The sequence below is a fragment of the Mizuhopecten yessoensis genome, unplaced genomic scaffold, assembly GCF_002113885.1.
Source record: "Mizuhopecten yessoensis strain PY_sf001 unplaced genomic scaffold, ASM211388v2 scaffold9355, whole genome shotgun sequence".
Lineage (NCBI taxonomy): Eukaryota > Metazoa > Mollusca > Bivalvia > Pectinida > Pectinidae > Mizuhopecten > Mizuhopecten yessoensis.
This window is the reverse complement of record NW_018408006.1, coordinates 72,406-88,488: the sequence shown is the minus strand read 5'-3', so window position 1 is coordinate 88,488 and position 16,083 is coordinate 72,406. Positions and strand designations below refer to the sequence as shown.

General features: G+C 39.4%; 1 protein-coding gene across 3 annotated transcripts in view; it reads left to right on the top strand.

Moving 5' to 3' along the window:
• The window catches only part of LOC110457864 (multiple epidermal growth factor-like domains protein 8), a 93,981-nt gene that overhangs the window by 53,483 nt on the left and 24,415 nt on the right, over positions 1-16,083 (top strand). For all 3 annotated transcript variants that reach the window (XM_021509312.1, XM_021509311.1, XM_021509313.1), the window contains 5 exons: positions 4,220-4,383; positions 6,171-6,454; positions 7,976-8,126; positions 8,236-8,428; positions 12,747-12,916. In XM_021509312.1, coding sequence (XP_021364987.1) covers positions 4,220-4,383; positions 6,171-6,454; positions 7,976-8,126; positions 8,236-8,428; positions 12,747-12,916 — 962 coding nt within the window. The remainder of the gene's footprint in view (positions 1-4,219; positions 4,384-6,170; positions 6,455-7,975; positions 8,127-8,235; positions 8,429-12,746; positions 12,917-16,083) is intronic.

Here is a 16,083-nt window from a genome sequence, read left to right as displayed (position 1 = left end):
TGGAGTTATTACCCTTGGTTTCATTAATGCGATGCATGCGTTCCATGATGTTGTATTGCACTCATTGATCTACCAGTTATGTTGAATGATTTCTCTTTTAATATCAATTACTCACAAATACTTCATATATTTCAATCATACAAACAACTGCTCATTCAATGTGTGACGGGCGTATTATATACCGCTCGCGGTAACCTTGTGTATTTTGTAATATTTACATTCCGAGGTAGTTGAAATGGTCAGAAGTCTGACCAGTGGGCTGAAATTGTGGCCTATCCTTTACCCTGTCTTTTGTTACCTTGTTTTTTGTGACTCCGTCTCAAAACTGTTGGTCCATATTTGGTTTGACTTCGCTCTTATGATCTCCCCTGTACTCATCCTCGGTAAATAAGTTGTACTTACTTCTTTAATAACCTCCCTAGATATCCCACATTTTATTCGCCTTTGAATAATTCCACTCAACAGTGTTCTAGCATCTGTTTAAATCTGAAAAAAAATGAAGTAATCTATCATGAAATCCCCTGTAAGTCATTTGTACTTACTTCTGTATAATATCTAAGTCATTTGTACTTACTTCTGTATACTATCTTTGTATGAATCATACATTGTAATTCTTGCCTTGCAATTTTGTATGCCACGCATGCCTGGACATGTTGAAATGTTTAATAACAGGAGAGTATCTCACTTATAACTATCCTGTCTAGATCTGTAAGTCTAAGATAAATATCATAGGATGGAGATGCAAGCTCTGTAAGCCTAAGGTAAATATCATAGGATGGAGACCAGAGCTCTGTAAGACTAAGGTAAATATCATAGGATGGAGACCAGAGCTCTGTAAGACTAGGGTAAATATCATAGGATGGAGACCAGAGCTCTGTAAGACTAAGGTAAATATCATAGGATGGAGACCAGAGCTCTGTAAGTCTAGGGTAAATATCATAGGATGGAGACCAGAGCTCTGTAAGACTAAGGTAAATATCATAGGATGGAGACTCGAGCTCTGTAAGTCTAAGGTAAATATCATAGGATGGAGACGCAAGCTCTGTAAGCCTAAGGTAAATATCATAGGATGGAGACTCGAGCTCTGTAAGTCTCAGGTAAATATCATAGGATGGAGACTCAAGCTCTGTAAGTCTAAGGTAAATATCATAGGATGGAGACTCAAGCTCTGTAAGCCTAAGGTAAATATCATAGGATGGAGACTCGAGCTCTGTAAGTCTAAGGTAAATATCATAGGATGGAGACCAGTGCTCTGTTAGTCTCAGGTAAATATCATAGGATGGAGACTCGAGCTCTGTAAGTCTAAGGTAAATATCATAGAATGGAGACTCGAGCTCTGTAAGACTAAGGTAAATACCATAGGATGGAGACTCGAGCTCTGTAAGTCTAAGGTAAATATCATAGGATGGAGACTCGAGCTCTGTAAGTCTAAGGGAAATATCATAGGATGGAGACTCGAGCTCTGTAAGCCTAAGGTAAGTATCATAGGATGGAGACTCGAGCTCTGTAAGTCTAAGGTAAATATCATAGAAAGGAGACTCAAGCTCTGTAAGACTAAGGTAAATACCATAGGATGGAGACTCGAGCTCTGTAAGTCTAAGGTAAACATCATAGAATGGAGCCTCGAGCTCTGTAAGACTAAGGTAAATACCATTGGATGGAGACTCGAGCTCTGTAAGTCTAAGGGAAATATCATAGGATGGAGACTCGAGCTCTGTAAGTCTAAGGTAAACATCATAGAATGGAGACTCGAGCTCTGTAAGACTAAGGTAAATACCATAGGGTGGAGACTCAAGCTCTGTAAGCCTTAGGTAAATATCATAGGATGGAAACTCAAGCGCTGTAAGTCTAAGGTTAATATCATAGGATGGAGACTCAAGCTCTGTAAGCCTAAGGTAAATATCATAGGATGGAGACTCAAGATCTTTAAGTCTTAAGTAAATATCATAGGATGGAGACTCAAGCTCTGTAAGCCTAAGGTAAATATCATAGGATGGAGACTCAAGCTCTTTAAGTCTAAGTGAAATATCATTTGATGTTGATGAGAGCTCTGTAAGACTAAGGTTAATATCACAGGTTGTTGATTTGAGCTTAACTTATTGCATGCTTGTCCAGACTTGCTACTCCTGCATGAACTATATTTTGTTTGATGTCATAACATCAGTACTGAGGTATACTCTCACATCGTTGCTGTCCAGGTCAAGGTCAAGGCCAGGTCAAAGGTTGGATTGTTGTAATGTTTGGCAAATAATTGTCTTTTGACAAACAGAAAGATATTTTGTTGACCCTTTCTAGATGGTTAACAAAGTTGCATGACAAGACAGTGTATAAAGGTAGGGGGTATATGTACTGAGTATGTGTTGTGGTAGGAAACATGTTTACACTACCATGTTACATAGTTAATGTATATAGAGGTTCCCCAACGAGTGACAGTTGGTTATCATGTTAATCTAACTAACGAGACAGATAAACATGATAACTAATCATCACAAGTTTGGGGACCTTTTTTCTCCTGTAACATTCTATTTTTTCCTGAAAAAACACATTTTCCCCTTGGAAAATACATGTGTGTTTCCGATGTGGGAAACAGTTGCCATGGAGCATGATGTCATAATGGAAAATGACTTCAAAAAGCATTGTAACGTGACGTTATAAATCAAAGATTGACCAATGAAATCATGCCCAGGATATTACACACTAGTGGGTAACCAAAAATGTTTACCAACTCCTAGCAGGATGAAGGTGACAGTGTACATATCGTACTAGTCATCGAAACGTCACATAGAAAGTTTTATTGGTTGTGTAAAAAGAACTTCTCATAAAACTCCTAGCAGGTTTATCCAATAAGCCGGGAGTGAGGAATACTACAGTGGTTGTGGGAGAAATCAACATAACAAATCTTTAGAGTAGTGCTTTTTATCTCTTCATTCTGTGCTTGTTATATTTATATGTGGCCTTCTTGTTGTAATGTGTTTGTTGTCATGTCATTGATGTCAATTTGGCTGGATTGTTAGTGTCTATGTATAGTACACTAGTGTCTATGTATAGTACACTAGTGTCTATGTATAGTACACTAGTGTCTAGGTATAGTGTACTAGTGTCTAGGTATAGTGTACTAGTGTCTAGGTATAGTGTACTAGTGTCTAGGTATAGTGTACTAGTGTCTAGGTATAGTGTACTAGTGTCTAGGTATAGTGTACTAGTGTCTAGGTATAGTGTACTAGTGTCTAGGTATAGTGTACTAGTGTCTAGGTATAGTGTACTAGTGTCTAGGTATAGTGTACTAGTGTCTAGGTATAGTGTACTAGTGTCTAGGTATAGTGTACTAGTGTCTAGGTATAGTGTACTAGTGTCTAGGTATAGTGTACTAGTGTCTAGGTATAGTGTACTAGTGTCTAGGTATAGTGTACTAGTGTCTAGGTATAGTGTACTAGTGTCTAGGTATAGTGTACTAGTGTCTAGGTATAGTGTACTAGTGTCTAGGTATAGTGTACTAGTGTCTAGGTATAGTGTACTAGTGTCTAGGTATAGTGTACTAGTGTCTAGGTATAGTGTACTAGTGTCTAGGTATAGTGTACTAGTGTCTAGGTATAGTGTACTAGTGTCTAGGTATAGTGTACTAGTGTCTAGGTATAGTGTACTAGTGTCTAGGTATAGTGTACTAGTGTCTAGGTATAGTGTACTAGTGTCTAGGTATAGTGTACTAGTGTCTAGGTATAGTGTACTAGTGTCTAGGTATAGTGTACTAGTGTCTAGGTATAGTGTACTAGTGTCTAGGTATAGTGCACTAGTGTCTAGGTATAGTGTACTAGTGTCTATGTATAGTGTACTAGTGTCTATGTATAGTGTACTAGTGTCTAGGTATAGTACACTAGTGTCTAGATATAGTGTACTAGTGTCTAGGTATAGTGTACTAGTGTCTAGGTATAGTACACTAGTGTCAAGATATAGTACACTAGTGTCTAGGTATAGTGTACTAGTGTCTAGATATAGTATACTAGTGTCTAGGTATAGTGTACTAGTGTCTAGGTATAGTGTACTTGTGTCTAGGTATAGTATACTAGTGTCTACATATACCTTATATCTAGTGTCTAAGTCTGTTTAAATGTAATATATATATATAAATATGTATAGTCTATAGTGTTCATAAATACACATATCTCCATATGTATATTCTGGTTGCTAGTAAATGTGAACAATTGATAATTTTCTCCCTCAGACCATCGCATACCAGGATTCAATGCCAGCTACCATATGAACAAATGTTCGTCGGTGTGCCCGATCAATAAAGTGTGTGAGGGGGACCGCTGTATCTGTGAGAGCGGCCATGATGGTCCTGACTGTGACAACTATATGTGTACAGACAACTGTACCTTTATCCAGGTGAGAACCACACAGGTGTGGAATACACAAACTTACAATACAGATATATCCAGGTGAGATCCACACAGGTGTCGAATACACAAACTTACAATACAGATATATCCAGGTGAGAACCACACAGGTGTTGAATCACAAACTTACAATACAGATATATCCAGGTGAGAACCACACAGGTGTGGAATACACAAACTTACAATACAGATATATCCAGGTGAGAACCACACATGTGTGGAATACACAAACTTACAATTCAGATTTATCCAGGTGAGAACCATACAGGTGTGGAATACACAAACTTACAATACAGATATATCCAGGTGAGAACCACACAGGTATGGAATACACAAACTTAAAATACAGATATATCCAGGTGAGAACCACACAGGTCTGGAATACACAAACTTACAATACATATATATCCAGGTGAGAACCATACAGGTGTGGAATACACAAACTTACAATACAGATATATCCAGGTGAGAACCACACAGGTGTGGAATACACAAACTTACAATACAGATATATCCAGGTGAGAACCACACAGGTGTGGAATACACAAACTTACAATACAGATATATCCAGGTGAGAACCACACAGGTGTGGAATACACAAACTTACAATACAGATATATCCAGGTGAGAACCACACAGGTGTGGAATACACAAACTTACAATACAGATATATCCAGGTGAGAACCACACAGGTGTGGAATACACAAACTTACAATACAGATATATCCAGGTGAGAACCACACAGGTGTGGAATACACAAACTTACAATACAGATATATCCAGGTGAGAACCACACAGGTGTGGAATACACAAACTTACAATACAGATATATCCAGGTGAGAACCACACAGGTGTGGAATACACAAACTTACAATACAGATATATCCAGGTGAGAACCACACAGGTGTGGAATACACAAACTTACAATACAGATATATCCAGGTGAGAACCACACAGGTGTGGAATACACAAACTTACAATACAGATATATCCAGGTGAGAACCACACAGGTGTGGAATACACAAACTTACAATACAGATATATCCAGGTGAGAACCACACAGGTGTGGAATACACCAACTTACAATTCAGATATATCCAGGTCAGAACCACACAGGTGTGTAATACACAAACTTACAATAAAGATATATCCAGGTGAGAACCACATAGGTGTGGAATACACCAACTTACAATTCAGATATATCCAGGTGAGAACCACACAGGTGTGGAATACACAAACTTACAATACAGATATATCCAGGTGAGAACCACACAGGTGGGTAATACACAAACTTACAATACATATATATCCAGGTGAGAACCACACCGGGGTGGAATACACAAACTTACAATATAGATATATCTAGTTAAGAACCACACTGGTGTGGAATACACAATCTTACAATACAGATATATCCAGGTGAGAACTACATAGTTCTTGAATACACAAACTTACCATACAGATATATCCAGGTGAGAACCACACAGGTGTGGAATACACAAACTTACTATACAGATATATCCAGGTGAGAACCACACAGGTGTGGAATAAACAAACTTACAATACAGATATATCCAGGTGAGAACCACACAGGTGTGGAATACACAAACTTACAATTCAGATATATCCAGGTGAGAAGCACACAGGTGTGGAATACACAAACTTACAATACAGATAATGAAATAGATACAGATAATAGGTAATTAATTGTACAGATTAAAAACTATCGAAGTGATTATGTTTTATGACTTCATTATTGTATTTGATTATTTCCAGGATAAATTCTCGTGTAGATGTCAAGCAAACTTCAATGGAGGGTCTACTTATAGTATTGAGTTGATACCATGGTTTTACCAAGCAGTGCCTCGCCTCAGGGGCCTCTATGGACAGTGGAACAGGTATGGCCACACCCTTACAGCCTGTGGGGACGAACTCCTCTACATGTTTGGTGGCCATTCTCTTGAGAAGGGGCTGCTCAACGACCTGTGGGTGTTCAATATCACCTTTGGCAGCAAGTGGAACCAGATCATGCCCATTACCATTGACGAGCCAGAGGGCAGGTACTGTGCCCATGTAAAATATTATATTGTTCACATATACCTGTATTTTAGTATTGTACACATATACAGGTATTTTAGTACTGTACACATATACAGGTATTTAAGTACTGTACCCATATACAGGTATTTTAGCATTGTACACATATACAGGTATTTTAATACTGTACACATATATACAAGTTACAGTATCGTACACATATACAGGTATTTTAGTATACATGTATTTTAGTACTGTACACATATAGAAGTATTTTAGTACTGTACACTTATACAGGTATTTTAGTACTGTACACATATACAGATATTTTAGTACTGCACACATATATACAGGTATTTTAGTACTGTACACATATACAAGTATTTTAGTACTGTACACATATACAGGTTTTCTAGTATTGTACACTTATTCAGGTATTTAGTACTGTACACTTATACAGGTATTCTAGTACTGTACACAGGTATTTAGTACTGTACACATATACAAGTATTTTAATACTGTACACTTATACAGATATTTTAGTATTGTACACTTATACAGGTATTTAGTACTGTACACTTATACAGGTATTCTAGTACTGTACACAGGTATTTAGTACTGTACACATATACAGGTATTTTAGAATTGTACACTTAAACATGTATTTTAGTACTGTACACAGGTATTTAGTACTGTACTCATATACATGTATTTTAGTACTGTACACATATACAGGTATTTTAGTATTGTACACTTAAACATGTATTTTAGTACTGTACACATATACAGGTATTTTAGTACTGTACACTTATATACAAGTATTTTAATACTGTACACTTATACAGGTATTTAGTACTGTACACTTATACAGGTATTCTAGTATTGTACACTTAAACATGTATTTTAGTATTGTACACAGGTATTTAGTACTGTACACATATACATGTATTTTAGTACTGTACACATATACAGGTATTTTAGTACTGTACACATATACAGGTATTTTAGTACTGTACACATATACAGGTATTTTAGTACCGTACTACAGTATTTGTTATAGTGGAGGATTGAATAATAGAATCTATCGCTACTGGTTGTGTAAGATAGAGAAATCTCAAAGCCTCGTTCTGGACAAAAATTCTTAGTCCGAGGGTTGTGATTTCTCTATCTTACACAACCAGTAGCGATTGATTATTTTTCTCCCATATCTAACAGTATTTTAATGTGAAATAAAGGTAAACATAGACCCAAAACACATACAGGCAATTTGTTGATGGATTGTTGACGTGACGTCATTGTATTGTTGAAGTGACGTCATGCCATTGTTATGAATAGGGGAATCCCGCCGTCTCAACCCTAGGGCGGAGACAGATAAATCTAGCACCGGCAAAACTGGAGATAAATCTGTCAGGTGTGGGAGAAAGACATGTATATCATTTTCTAGTGATTGTACACATACATATATGTCTAGGTTTTCCTTATCTCTTGTGGGAGTTAATATGATAAATCAATATTCTTACTTAGTTGTATACTTGTTTGTAAAGGTATTACCATGCTGCTGCCTGTGTGCCAATAAAGAGACAGTTATTTATCTACGGGGGATTCATCAAAGACAGGACTGGCAAAAAGAAATATAAGGCTTCCAATGAGCTCTGGAGCTTTTCTATTGGAGGACGCAAGTGGACACGCATGTCGGTAAGTATACTGTCATTTCTGACTTTATGCAAATGAATGAGACCATCATATATCCCCTTGTTTTGTTTTAATAGGAGTTCACACATTTACATGTATAAATGTTGTACAGGTACCAGCACTGGTGAAGCCCGTGGCTGGACACACTATGACACGTATAGAGGAAACCCAGCTGCTCATCATCGGAGGATTCTCAACAGAAAACTACTTCTCTAACATGATCTACAAATTTGATACTAATGTGGAACACGGAAAGGCATGGTCCGAGTACGGCCGGGGCAGTCTGGATGGAGCTGTCCCTTTAGGTAGGGTATTCAGTCAGGACAAAGGTTGAAACTTTTAAAGCCGGTTGAAAGGGAAGGGAATGTGAGGAGTTACAGAGAGAGGAGTGTCAAGGTTGATAGGGAAGGGAATGTGAGGAGTTACAGAGAAGGGGAGTGTCAAGGTTGAAAGGGAAGGGAATGTGAGGAGTTACAGAGAGGGGAGTGTCAAGGTTGATAGAGAAGGGAATGTAAGGAGTAACAGAGAGGGGAGTGTCAAGGTTGATAGGGAATGGAATGTGAGGAGTTACAGAGAGGGGAGTGTCAAGGTTGATAGAGAAGGGAATATAAGGAGTAACAGAGAGGGGAGAGTCAAGGTTGATAGGGAAGGGAATGTGAGGAGTAACAGAGAGGGGAGTGTCAAGGTTGGTAGGGAAGGGAATGTGAGGAGTTACAGAGAGGGGAGTGTCAAGGTTGATAGAGAAGGGAATATAAGGAGTAACAGAGAGGGGAGTGTCAAGGTTGATAGGGAAGGGAATGTGAGGAGTAAAAGAGAGGGGAGTGTCAAGGTTGATAGGGGAGGGAATGTGAGGAGTTACAGAGAGAGGAGGGTCAAGGTTGATAGGGAAGGGAAAGGGAGGCGTTACAGAGAAGGGGAGTGTCAAGGATGATAGGGAAGGGAATGTGAGGAGTAAAAGAGAGGGGAGTGTCAAGGTTGATAGGGGAGGGAATGTGAGGAGTTACAGAGAGGGGAGTGTCAAGGTTGATAGGGGAGGGAATGTGAGGAGTTACAGAGAGAGGAGGGTCAAGGTTGATAGGGAAGGGAATGTGACGAGTTACAGAGAGAGGAGTGTCAAGGTTGATAGGTAAGGGAATGTGAGGAGTTACAGAGAAGGGGAGGGTCAAGGTTGATAGGGAAGGGAAAGGGAGGCGTTACAGAGAAGGGGAGTGTCAAGGATGATAGGGAAGGGAATGTGAGGAGTAACAGAGAGGGGAGTGTCAAGGTTGATAGGGGAGGGAATGTGAGGAGTTACAGAGAGAGGAGTGTCAAGGTTGATAGGGAAGAGAATGTGAGGAGTTACAGAGAGAGGAGTGTCAAGGTTGATAGGGAAGGCAATGTGAGGAGTTACAGAGAAGGGGAGTGTCAAGGTTGATAGGGAATGGAATGTGAGGAGTTACAGAGAGGGGAGTGTCAAGGTTGATAGGGGAGGGAATGTGAGGAGTTACAGAGAGGGGAGTGTCAAGGTTGATAGAGAAGGGAATATAAGGAGTAACAGAGAGGGGAGTGGCAAGGTTGATAGGGAAGGGAATGTGACGAGTTACAGAGAGAGGAGTGTCAAGGTTGATAGGTAAGGGAATGTGAGGAGTTACAGAGAGCGGAGTGTCAAGGTTGATAGGGAAGGGAAAGGGAGGCGTTACAGAGAAGGGGAGTGTCAAGGATGATAGGGAAGGGAATGTGAGGAGTAAAAGAGAGGGGAGTGTCAAGGTTGATAGGGAATGGAATGTGAGGAGTTACAGAGAGGGGAGTGTCAAGTTTGATAGGGAAGGGAATGTGAGGAGTAACAGGGAGAGGAGTGTCAAGGTTGATAGGGAAGAGAATGTGAGGAGTTACAGAGAGAGGAGTGTCAAGGTTGATAGGGAAGAGAATGTGAGGAGTTACAGAGAGAGGAGGGTCAAGGTTGATAGGGAAGGGAAAGGGAGGCGTTACAGAGAAGGGGAGTGTCAAGGATGATAGGGAAGGGAATGTGAGGAGTAACAGAGAGGGGAGTGTCAAGTTTGATAGGGAAGGGAATGTGAGGGGTTACAGAGAGGGGAGTGTCAAGGTTGATAGGGAATGGAATGTGAGGAGTTACAGAGAGGGGAGTGTCAAGCTTGATAGGGAAGGGAATGGGAGGAGTTACAGAGAAGGGGAGTGTCAAGGTTGATAGGGAAGGGAGAGTGAAGGTTAAAGGTTTATAGGGAAGGGAGTGTGAAGGTTAATGGTTGATAGGGAAGGGAGTGTGAAGGTTGAACATTTATAGGGAAAGGAGTGTGTATGTTGAAGGGTTATAGAGAATGGGGGTTTGAAGCTTGAAGATTTATAGTGAAATGAGTGTGAAGGTTTATAGGGAAGGGAGTATTAAGTTTGTAGGTTGATAGCGAAGGGAGTGTGAAGGTTGAAGGTTTATAGGGAAGGGAGTGTAAAAGTTGAAGGGTTATAGGAAAGGTTGTGTGAAGGTTGAACATTTATAGGGAAGGGAGTGTGAAGGTTGAAGGGTTATAGGGAAGGGAGTGTGGAGGTTAAAAATTTATAGGGAAAGGGGAAGGGCAAGTGAGCACGGTGTCATTGTGCGATGGCTGTTGTCAGTCTGTTCGTCGTCCGTTTGTCGTTGTCCGTCAACGTCTGCTAAAGAACGCACAGGTCCAGAGTCATGATATTTGGCTGAAAGCTTCGTTGGTAGGAGCTTGACAAAGTTTGAGAACGAAAGTGACCTTGACCTACTTTCGACTTCTGAAGAACTGAAAGGTACAAAATCTTCGTATTTGGCTGGTGGCTTCCTAGGATAGAGCCTGAAAAAGTTTGAGAATAAAAATGACCTTGACCTACGTTCAAGGTCACAGCGGTCAAATGTGTCTTTCACTTCAAATGACATTTTCTGAAGAATTGAAAGGTATAGAATCTATATATTTGGCTGTTGGCTTCCTGGGATAGAGCCCGACAAAGTTTTAGAATGAAAATGACCTTGACATACATGCAAGGTCTAAGCAGTCAAATGTGTCAAACACTTCAAACGACTTCTCCTGAAGAACTGAAAGGTTTAGAATCTTCATATTTGACTGATGGCTTCTTTAAATTGAGCATTACAAAATTTGCGAATTAAAATGACCTTGACATACATGCAAGGTCTAAGCAGTCAAATGTGTCAAACACTTCAGACGACTTCTCCTGAAGAACTGAAAGGTTTAGAATCTTCATATTTGATTGATGGCTTCTTTAAATTGTGCATTACAAAATTTGCAAATTGAAATGACCTTGACCTACTTTCAGGGTCACAGGGGTCTAATATGTTTAAATCATCAAACGACTTCTGAAGAATAATCGAAAGGCATAGAATCATAATATATGGCTGGTAGCTTCTTGGGATAGAGCTCACCAAAGTTTGCAAATGAAATGACCTCAACCGACTTAAACTCTTTCCGTACCGGATGTCCTTACTAGACCCACCCCAGCACATATAACAAAATGGCGGATTATTAATGTACTCTTTAGACGAGGTGTAACTGCTGCAAGAAATAAACAGATAACAGTGAACAAATATTGTTATTGTTTCATGTTGTTCATAGACCCACACTACATTTTCGCAGCATTGTGACTAACTGGTAGCTGATAATGACTGAGAAATTGACATTTGTCTGGCAGCAAACGAATGGATGCCTTGTATTCAAAACAGCGTGGTAATGCAGGTTTCCAATGGGGATCGATTATGGTAACAAATACGAAGTTGTTAAGGTTTTTTTCTAAATACAAGTAGATTTCATGGAGACTTATATTAAAATATTCATATTTACTTCCATAAGTCTCAACAAATGTTTGATGATGAATTTACAAGTGTTCATATCGAATTAAGTTGCCGCCATATTGTTTATATTTGAAACACCATATGCAAATATCTTGCCGCAAATTCGAAAACAATAGGTCACATAATGAAAACTGTGTACTCTGCACCTATACAAATATTTCTTTCCAATTGATAGGTGCTAATTTTAGCAACAATTAATTGTATAACCAGCTAAACATAGACAGGTTGCATCAAAGTATGAGAGGCCTATTATTTTGTCTTCTGTACACAACATTGGGGACCAGGATGACATATTGTTGTTGTGTGTACATGACAATGGTACGGAAAGAGTTAAAGGTCACAGATCTAGTGGTTAACAACATTTCAAACTGATTTGGATTGGATTCGTAAGATTTGGCAGGTAGCTTCTTGGGATAGAGCCAACAAAGTTTGAGAAGGAAAATTACCTAAATCTACTTACAAGGTCACAGGGAAAACTATGTCAAGCACTTCACACAACTTCTGAAGAAGGACAAAAAAGCATTGAATCATATAATAATATTTGGCTGGTAGTTTCAACAGATGGAGCCGACAAAGTTTGTGAGGGAAATATTTGTAGTACAGTATAATATTTTATGAGAATATTTTGCTATGAGTGCTTAAATATTCAGGTGAGCGATACAGGCCCTCTGGGCCTCTTGTTATTTATTATTTTTTATTATTTTTGAGGAGTTACTGAGAGGGGAATGTCAATTTTGATAGGGAAGGGAATGTGAGTGGCTATATAAAAAAACTAATTATATATTATGTTTCTTTGACAACAGGGTTGTATGGCCATACAGCAGTTTATCATGAGCAAACCAATGCCATCTTTGTCTATGGTGGAATGTTGTTTCACATCGATAAGTTCTCTGTGTCTGACCAGCTGTATGTGTTAAATCTGGACGAAGATAGGAAACAGTGGAATGTCCTTCAGGCTGAGGAGGGTAGTCAGGTAAGTCTTTCCTAGCATCCTTGAGGCTGAGGAGGATAGTCAGGTAAGTCTTTCCTAGCATCCTTCAGGCTGAGGAGATTAGTCAGGTAAGTCTTTCCTAGCATCCTTCAGGCTGAGGAGGATAGTCGGGTAAGTCTTTCCTAGCGTCCTTCAGGTTGAGGAGGGTAGTCAGGCAAGTCTTTCCTAGCATTCTTCGGGCTGAGGAGGGTAGTCAAGTAAGTCTTTCCTAGCATACTTCAGGCTGAGGAGAGGAGTCAGGTAAGTCTTTCCGAGTGTCCTTCAGGCTGAGGAGGGTAGTCAGGTAAGTCTTCCCTAATGTCCTTCAGGCTGAGGAGGGTAGTCAGGTAAGTCTTTCCTAGCATCCTTCAGGTTGAGGAGGGTAGTCAGGTAAGTCTTTCCTAGCATCCTTCAGGCTGAGGAGGATAGTCAGGTAAGTCTTTCCTAGTGTCCTTCAGACTAAAGAGGGAAGTCAGGTAAGTCTTTCCGAGTGTCCTTCAGACTGAAGAGGGAAGTCAGGTAAGTCTTTCCTATTGTCCTTCAGGCTGAGGAGGGTAGTCAGGTAAGACTTCCTAGCATCCTTCAGGCTGAGGAGGGTAGTCAGGTAAGTCTTTCCTAGTGTCCTTCAGACTGAGGAGGGTAGTCAGGTAAGTCTTTCCTAGTGTCCTTCAGGCTGAGGAGGGTAGTCAGGTAAGCCTTCCTAGCATCCTTCAGGCTGAGGAGGGTAGTCAGGTAAGACTTCGTAGCATCCTTCAGGCTGAGGAGGGTAGTCAGGTAAGACTTCCTAGTGTCCTTCAGGCAGAAGAGGGTAGTCAGGTAAGTCTATCCTAGTGTCCTTCAGGCTGAGATTGGTAGTCAGGTAAGACTTCCTAGCATCCTTCAGGCTGAGGAAGATAGTCAGGTAAGTCTATCCTAGTGTCCTTCAGGCTGAGGAGGGTAGCCAGGTAAGACTTCCTAGCATCCTTCATGCTTAGGAGGATAGTCAGCTAAGTCTTTCCTAGTGTCCTTCAGACTGACGAGGGTAGTCAGGTAAGACTTTCCTAGTGTCCTTCAGCAGGGTTGCATCTAGGGCGCGGCATTGCGTCAATGACGCAAATATGATAACATGCCCGCATAAATAGAAATCATGTGCGGGTAAAATCCCGCAGAAATACGCCTGTGTACGCATTATGTCAAATTGAGGGCGAGAAAACTCGTCCTGGACATTTTGCTTCGAGACACGGGAAACGAGATTACTCGTTTTGGAAAACCCCTTTGTTCAACGTCATCGTATTAATAGCTATCAACCGTGAACCAATCAAATCACTTGTCAGGGGGATTCTATATACACGTCATATCATTTCTGTGCGTTGATTAGTCGGTTACAAGGTTAGCAAAGGTCACATTAAAGGCTATTCATAAAACGAAAGTACTTCGTCAGAAAATGGCGGACCAACAATTTTTTTTTGAACAAATGCTTCGGGGATTTAGGTAGTGAAGCCATTTTCGACGGTATTGAAGTGGGATATATAGTAGCATTGGAGTTAAATGATTATCCTTCATTCGATATGATTTATTTGTACAATGACGATGATATTGTGCGGGATCTAGCCGCGAGATAGAGACGGTACAGAATTGACAACAACCCGATTCCGACATTATCGGCAACGCAGGTTTGAAAGTGAACATCGATAATCATAATGATGCATGCGCATTGCCTTTGGAATATTTCTAACTCTTCATGTATGACAAATTGTTTTCAAATAAAGTTATTGAAACAGACAGTATTTTTTTACCAATGTAAGGCTAATCGCGGCATAAATCAGAATCAATTTGCCCGTATCAATCTTTGTTTATATTTGACATATCTTGTCGGGACCACGTCAATTCGGGACCGACATGTCAGCCTCGGAACTCGAATAATTATTTTGCCTGACAATTTTCATTGGAATTATTGAGAAATCTTTTCTTTATAATTATTGACAACAGATTCTTTAATAGAGACCCAAGTTTTTGTGACCAAAATGACAGCACAGAATCATAATCGGACTCAAAAACGCGTAGCATTGACTTACTGTTACCTGTAATTAACACACCTGCATGGTTATATGTATATAAAATGACTGATAGAACTAATATCAAATAAACATCAATATGATATGAAAGTGTGTGAATGTCTTTATTTAAAAAATATGAACAAACGATGAGCTATTATCAATGGACAAGACACTGAACGTTTTACTTTGAGTTCACCTGTCTTACCTGGGCATTTATAAGCTGTAAATGAGCAGGTAATGTCATAGTTATTTAGTATGATATCAGAATAAGAGTTATTTGTCTTCAAATGTCAACATGTACTGCATTTTAATGAAAATTAAAGGGAATAACAAAGAAATTATATTAATTATCAAATACTTTACCTGTCCCTCACCTGTACAGGTAATTATAGGAACTTTTCAAAAAATGTCTAAGGTTAATTAGATAGGTCTTTATACAAGGTTCCTAAAACATATAGGTTTTGAATACGTATGAGCTACATAAATGCCAATAAAGTAGGTTTTAAAATTGAAATACTTTTAATTAAATATCTTCAAATTAATTCAGTGGGAGCATTGTTTACTATGAAAAGTAATGCAGCATACAAAGAGATAAAGAAATAAAATAGACAAGACAATGTTTCACTCACCGTAATAATGCAGTATTTTGTATTGATCAATCAGTAAATTCGTTGTTGTAGACATCATTGTAATGGTAGACTGTCGCATTCCGGAACTTCTCGGGCCTTTTTACCGACGTAGAAGGNCATTTCAAACTTAAAGTCAAGTTCTGCTGGGCCGATTGAACTGAAAGTTGGTAGGAATGATCGCCTCATAGTCCTGACAAAGTGTTGTTATTTTTCAGGTCGATCAGAAATCCAATATGGCCGCCATGGCCGCCATTTTGAAAAATCAATTTCAAAATTAAAGTCAAGTTCTGCTGGACCAATTGAACTGAAAGTTAGTAGGAATGATCGTCTCATGGTCCTGACAAAGTATTGTTATTTTTCGGGTCGATTAGAAATCCAATATGGCCGCCAGGGCCGCCATTTTGAAAACCTATTTCAAACTTAAAGTCAAGTTCTGCTGGACCGATTGAACTGAAAGTTGGTAGGAATGATCGTCTCATGGTCCTGACAAAGTGTTGTTATTTTT